The sequence below is a fragment of the Nematolebias whitei genome, chromosome 23 (assembly GCF_014905685.2).
Source record: "Nematolebias whitei isolate Nwh7 chromosome 23, NemWhi1, whole genome shotgun sequence".
Classification (NCBI taxonomy): domain Eukaryota; kingdom Metazoa; phylum Chordata; class Actinopteri; order Cyprinodontiformes; family Rivulidae; genus Nematolebias; species Nematolebias whitei.
In genome coordinates, this window is record NC_056520.1 from 22,979,618 (window position 1) to 22,987,063 (window position 7,446).

At 42.6% G+C, this 7,446-nt stretch overlaps 1 protein-coding gene across 1 annotated transcript in view; it reads right to left on the reverse strand.

The window, feature by feature from the left end:
* LOC119429101 (receptor tyrosine-protein kinase erbB-4) overlaps positions 1 to 7,446 on the reverse strand; it is a 297,900-nt gene that overhangs the window by 172,184 nt on the left and 118,270 nt on the right. Inside the window, exons 6-8 of the mRNA XM_037696818.1 lie at positions 5,442 to 5,560; positions 2,308 to 2,449; positions 1,588 to 1,701 (exon numbers count right to left, since the gene is read on the reverse strand). Coding sequence (XP_037552746.1) covers positions 1,588 to 1,701; positions 2,308 to 2,449; positions 5,442 to 5,560 — 375 coding nt within the window. The remainder of the gene's footprint in view (positions 1 to 1,587; positions 1,702 to 2,307; positions 2,450 to 5,441; positions 5,561 to 7,446) is intronic.

The window sequence follows — 7,446 nt, forward strand, 5'->3', positions numbered from 1 at the left end:
TAGCTACCGGTTTTTGTCAGCAGCAGGGAGACCATGGGACAAAGCCATGTCTGTGTTGCCCACCTGCTAGCTTAGCGCTATGTAGCTACCGGTTTTTGTCGGCGGTAGGGAGCACATGGGACAAAGTCACGTTTGTGTCGCCCGCCTGCTAGCTTAGGCAACACAGACGCGACTTTGTCCCGTGCGCCTCCCTTCGTCAATAAAAATTAGCAGCTACATAGCACCATCTGCTAGCTTAGCGCTATGTAGCTGCTAGTTTTTATTAATGGCAGGGGGTGCATGGGACAAAGTCAGGTCTGTGTTGCCTGCCTGCTAACTTAGCATTACGTTGTTGCCAGATTTTATCGACGGGGAGACGGGGTATGTCAGTAGCATTCTTGCTAGCGCATTTGTATTGTGCCCCATGCTACATTGTCAATGGTAATGGTGGTGGTGGTGGGGGTGGGTGTTGCTGTAGACAGGGTGCTCAGTTCTGTTAGGAGTTACAGAAACATTCATCTGGGTAACAATGTTTGGTCTTAGCTGGTACTTGTCAAAATCAAGTGTTTTAAGCAGGGTCTGGTTAGGCCCTTGTTCTCTGGTGAAAGCAAGCTTAATGCTTCAGCATACAAAGAAATTTTGGACATTGTTATGCTTGCAATTCTGTTAGAACATTTTGAGGAAGGCCCTTTTCTATACCTATATATCATCCAGGACACGGTAAATTAAAAAAGATCAAGATAAAAACAACTGGACTTCATTTGTAACAGAAGACGTTTCACTTTTCATCCGAGGAGCTTTCTCAATTCAAAAAACAGAGTGTGTGGTTCGAGTTATAAAGCTGAGCTAAGCTAAATACATATGCAGATTGCCCTATCACTTTCTACAGCCATGAACATGGACATCTCTATAACCATTTTAATTAGTTCTTCCAGCAATCTGTTTCTTTATTTTCCATAACAAGTACCATATTTTTCGCTGTATAAGTCGCACCTTTTTGCATAAATTTGCAAGTTCTGCAACTTATACACAGAAGCAACTAATATATGTTTTTTTCCCCCACATTTATAGCCCAATTTGTGGCTGAGATCTAACAATTTAATTCATTCTGACATGAAAAATATTGAACACTACCATTTTCAGCCACTAGAGGGCCCTCGACTAATAAGGCAAGCCAAGTATCTCACTAATAGGTAAAAGTGGCTATTAATGAGCCACTTGGCTTGCCATACCAAGCTGCCTTCATCTTGCTCTGGAACTCCTGGAGCAAACATCAAATCAGGTACATTTTGCTGCGCTGCCCAGGCGAAATGCAGCTAATTTGACCATTAAAGTGCATTTATTAAGGAAAAGTTCAGCTGAGACATGCCTTTGCTATAATGTCGAGCAAACAAATAATTGTTTGTAAGTGTTAATCTTGTTAGGTTCTTGTTAAAGTCCTCCTGTGCATGCTCCTTTGGCAGCCAATCAATTTTTGGCACAACACTGGCCCAAGTTTCCAGGTGGTCAGAGGTGACGCATAATAGATGTGACTTATACAGTGAAGCGACAGTAATCATAACTTTCACAGACTATATTGCTAGTATGCAAGTACATCATATCGTTCACCTTTCGGGCAGATGTCAGTGCAAGGGATGCACATTTTGATCCGGTTCTCCTCAACTTCCATCTTGTTGCTGGGGCACGCTCGGACACAGGAGCTGTGGTCCACCACAAAATTATCTGCCAAAAACAAAAGCAGTTAAAAGCCTTCACTGGTTTCAGTTTCTGTACCCATCTGAGAGATTCAAAATAAGTCACGTATACAAAAGAAAAAATAATAATGCTTCATTTTTTTCATTAAAATTATACTTCAGAATGTCCAAGTTGACATTAGAAATCTGCTATAGTTTATTGCATTTTTACAATCATCATAACTAATAACCAAGTGCTGTAGCTAGAAAGGAGAGTGAATACATTTGGTCCTGCTAGCAGCTTTGGACAACAACTTGCTTATCTGACCATGTTGATTTTGCAATTTGTTGATGTAGCTCAATGCATGCTCTGTTAATTACAGCTGCACTCCAACATAACCATGAAAGCAAGAGCTAAGATTTGTTTTTTCAGCCGCCAGAAGTTGAAGCAGATGGCGTAGCAACTAGCTGATTGAGATACACAATTTGTTTAGGTTAGATCCATTTATCTTGTCTTGAAATAATTGTCTGAGGTCTCATTTCAGGATAGATTAGAGGATAAATGCTTCTTCAATGGACCTTAATTAGCATCCTTATGAGCATCTACTTCATGCTTAGTGTTTAGCAGAAAATTGTTCTGTTCCCTAAGACTTACGGGGACATTTCTTGACACAGAAGGCTCCATAGGTGTACTTGGCTTTGGGGTTGTGTTCTAGTTGGAAAGATGTAGGGTTGTATACAAATGGCTGAGGGCACTGGGTCACGCATGCTCCGCTGTCATTGAAATTGGTGCAAGCCTGCAGAGAGCACAAGAGTACAGTTAGCGGACAGGGTAACAGACTGCATCTCGAGGGTGTGTGGACTCAAGGAGGTGACGAGAGGGGGGAATTTCAGGCATAAATCACTGTGACTGAGAGCGTTACAGCAGCATTTCATTTTTACGTGGGATTACGGCAAGCGAACCAGGCGACTTGCTCCTTGTCTCTGGATGGCAAATGGGAGAAAAATTGAAGCCATTGATCCACAGCCATGATGTAGATGGCGTAATGTTTTCCTATAAACCCGTAGAGCATCTCATCATGCGTGGCCACAGTCTGAAATGGCAGTAATTGAATCAGATGAGCCTTTTGGTGAATTACAACAGCAATATCATCTCTGTCGCCAAGTATGAGTTCCCAATGCAGTAAGAACTTGAAGCGATATAAAGATATTAATTGGAACACCAAATCACCAATTTGTTCTTTGAAAGAGGTTAGCACCTCAGACTTTTACAGCCTTGTATAATGGCAAACAATTTGTCAGTAAGTAAATAAAGTGTATCGTGTTCAGGGGTGTCGGGAAAACAAATAGATGTTGTGGTTGAGTAGAACAGAGTTACTGTAAATGAACAGAAAATGTTAGTAAATTATCTAAAGATGGTAAATGGACTGTACTTATATAGCACCTTTCTGTCTTATCAAGATACTCAAAGCTCTTTACAACACAATCTGTGCCTCGTTTACCCATTCATACAGCACTTTACTAGACCTCTACAAAGAATAATCAGAGCTTTATCACATTCATACACCGATGGGACACACATCGGCGGCAATAAGGGGTTCAGTGTCTTATCCAGGAACACTTCAGCATGTGACTGTTGGTGGAATCGAACCCCCAACTCTCCCATTGGAGGACGACTGCTCTAACCACTCAGTCACAGTTGCCCGTAAATGAAACAAAAGCAGAATACAATGTTGTGAAAAGATCAGAACCCCCTTATTTTATTCATAATTAGGCATATTAAACATAAATGTTTAAACTAATGAATTGTTTAATTTTTAGGGGGGAAGTAATTTTCAATTTTATAACATCTGTACTTATGAAAATGTTGGTAAGGGAAACAAAAAACTATAAATGTAAGTGGTGCATAAAGAAAATAAACTGCTGGAAGAGAATTTCACCACCAGTTAGTTTATCTGGCAACAGGTCAGAGAAGGGAGTGGGTATAAAGCCAGTGTTTTTTAAGAGTCTGAATTAGAGGATGACACCGGAGTGAATTTTCACTCCTGTCCTGTCCTGTCCTGGCCCCACAGAAAAAATCTTGTCCTCTTCCAATCCTGGTCCAGAATAAAAAAAATAATCCTGTCCCACTCCTGGTAACATGACTCCTGCTCCTGTTCAGAATCACTCCCACTCCTGTACTGCTCCTGTTTTTTTTTTTTTCTTCATTTAATTTCTTAGGTCTTGCGCAAGTGCCCAGAGTGGTACGAATGAGGGTGGAGGCAGGTGTGGGTGCTTCATCTTTCCCACCCACTTTTTGATGTTGTCAGTTCGGGGAGTTGAACAGGCGACCTTCCAATCACAGGCTCGTCTTCTCTAACCTCTGTGCCACCACTCCCATATGTTATATAAATTACTTAAATAGCTGAAATTGTTCAAATTCTAAAAATGTATGAAAACAAAATCAAAACCATCCATCATCTTCCACTTGTTCTGAAGTCGGGTCGTGGGAGCAGCAACTTGAGCAGGGAGGTCCAGACAGGTCTTTCCACAGCCACTTCTTCTAGCTCTTCTGGTAGGACCCCAAGGCGTTCCCAGGCCAACCGAGAAACATAGTCTCTCCACTGTGTCCTGGGTCTTCCCCGGTGTCTCTTCCCTGTCAGACATGCCCAAAGCACCTCCCTAGGAAGGCACCCAGAGGGCATCCTTACCTGATGCCCGAACCACCTCAACTGCTTCCTCTCTATGTGGAGGAACAGCGGTTCTACTCTGAGTCTTTCCCAGATAACTGAACTCCTCATCCTATCTCTAAGGGAGAGTCCAGCAACCCTGTGGAGGAAACTCATTTCACCTGCCTGTATCCACTATCTCATTCTTTTAGTCACTACCCAGAGTTTGTGACCAAAGATGAGGGTAGGAACGTAGACCAACTGGAAAAACAGAGAGCTTTGCCTTGCAGCTCAGCTCCCTCTTCACCACAACGGACTGGTACAGAGTCCGCAATACTGCAGATGCTGCACCAATCCGTCTGTCAATCTCCCGCTCCATTCTTCCCTCACTTGTGAACAAAACCCAGAGATACTTGAACTCCTCCACTTGAGGCAGAACCTCACCCTCGACCCGAAGAGAGCAATCCACTCTTTTCTGGTTCAGGACCATGGCCTCAGATTTGGAGGTGCTGATTCTCATTCCAGTCGTTTCACACTCGGCTGCGAACCACTCCAGTGAGAGCTGGAGATGATGGTATGATGACGTCAACAGGACCATGCCATCTGCAAAGAGCAGAGATGGAATCCTAAGGCCACCAAACCAGAATCTCTCCGCCTTCTGGCTGCACCAAGAAATTCTGTCCATAAAAGTGATGAACATAATTGGTGACAATGGGCAGCTCTGGTGGAGTTCAACTCCCACCCTGAAGGGGTCTGACTTACTGCCGTCAATGTGAACCAAACTCTCGCACCACTTGTATAGGGACTGAACAGCCTGTAACAATGGGCCCCCAATCCCATACTCATGGAGCAGCCCCCACAGCGTACCCTGAGGAACACGGTCAAATGCCTTCTCCAAGTCCACAAAACACATGTAGACTGGATGGGCAAACTCCCATGAACCCTCGAGAATTCTAGGTAGAGCTGGATCAGCGATTTACCCTGAACCAAATTCTAAAAATGTATGAAAACAAAATCAAAACATGAAAACAAAAATGTTGCGGATGTAGAATCGGCATTCACTCTCTGAAAGAAAAAAAAGTTGAAGCAAAGTGGAGAAGACAAAAGATGACAAAGGCGTGTTTGTGTGACGTAGACGTACAAAGCAGTCCTTGTCTTTGGGACCGGAGCAGCCACCGGCACACTCTCGATGGCAGCAGTCGCTGACGTAAGGCCCGAAGCATCGGCCATCACACTGCTCCACACACACCGTCTTCGTCACTGCCCAGGAAGAGAAAAGACCACATTTTAAAGGTCCGACACAAACGTTTGCACACATTCATACGAGAGACAATACCACCACCCTCAACCTTCGCCTCACTTTGGAGCTGATCGCTAGGAATTCAGTCAGAAGAAAATTCAGATCTCCGACAACATAAAGGTCAGACATGGGAGTTTCTAAGCATGTGGCTTGAATAGCCAGGCAGACTCTTTACAGAAATACTCTTTTCTCTCAGCGCACGCTCCACAGCTGTCCTTGAGCGAGTCTCTCATCCTCCAGATTTAGCTCAGTGACTTGCAGCTGAGAATTGAGCTTGGCAGGTACAAATCTGAGGCGGCACCGAGCTGCTGGGGGAAATTTAGCTGGTTTATCCAAGATTTAATTTGGAGGAAATGAAGAATAAATCCAGTTGTACTGGACGGCACTGAGTTCATACAATGGGTGATTTCTGCCAATTGGCTTTCCAAACTGCCCTGACCTGCTGAAGGCCTTTATTTATTTGTTGTTATACCAACACTACTGGAAACCATAATTACTTATTTTCTGCATTTATTTATCCAGAAACACATAAAGGAAGCTGACGTATGTAAGTGTTATCAATGAAATGTGAATTGTCTGCATGCATTAAAGAAGAAGCATCTCCCACACACTGGAGATACATTATGGCAGCACATACAGAACTCTAATAGAAAAACTGCTCCTTGGAGCTGCAGACATAATGATGCAAAAGTGGAAAAATAAAACAAGGGTCTGCAATTTATGAGCATGCAAACAAAAAAAAGAAAAAGAAAAAGAAATCCATATAATTAAACAAAAAGCTAGCCTTTCTTTAGCTGCTCTTTTTTTTATGGCACTTGTGATTAGATTAGTTTTGCTTATTTGTGTCACTGGAAACAATTTTTTATTCCGTAAAACATGAAATATGAACTTTTTCTATGCAAGATAGAAAAATATCTCACATATCACTGGATGAATTTTAATACAATTCTAAGACAGACCACTGGATGGTCATCCACAACTCTGTACCTTCTGGAGCCAACCTGACTCAAGATGGCCGCCACAGCTTATCAACCTTAGCAAATACAAAAATGGCAATGACTCAGCTGCTCTTACGGATAATGATCTAACCCAACAAAGTTCAGTCAGGTCATCTGGATGGTTTATTTTGTTTTTGTTGTTGAGACGTTTCATCCTTTATTCAAAGAACTTCATCAGGCTGACGAGCCACAACAAACTCAGTCCCACAAGCAGCACAAACACATAGTGGGACAACCAGTTTTGGCTATGGCTGCCTCAGATGAGTAAATGGGAGAGAGGGAGGGCCCCAGAAACTATCTTATCGCCAGAAAACTGGTTGGCCCACTATGTGAGTGTGCTGCTTGTGGGTCTGATTTTGTTGTGGTTCCTCGGACTGATGAAGTCCTTTGGATGATGGACGAAACGTCTCAACAACAACAAAAAAGAAACCGTCCAGATGACCTGACTGAAAATTTTTGGAAAATTTACCTGGATTATTGAACATGAATTTTTAGTATAACAAGTTAACATTTGGTACGATAGTAGCTGAAAGTCATTTCCATCAAATAATTTGAGCCCTAAAGGATCGTGCAAGAACTTTGCCTCAAGTTGAAGAGTGATACATATCTATTGAAGAAACACTACTTTCATTACTTTTTTCAAGCTTGCCCTTGATTTCTGTTTCTGAATCCAATAAAACTAGAAAATCTGAACAGCATCGAGGTGCCTGCAAAGCCAAGAACTAATAACGTCCAAACAGATTATTGGGAATTATTTTTATACCATATTTTCCCAATATCCCCCATCTCACTATGAGACCACCATCCATCCATCCATCCATCCATCCATCCATCCATCCATCCATCCA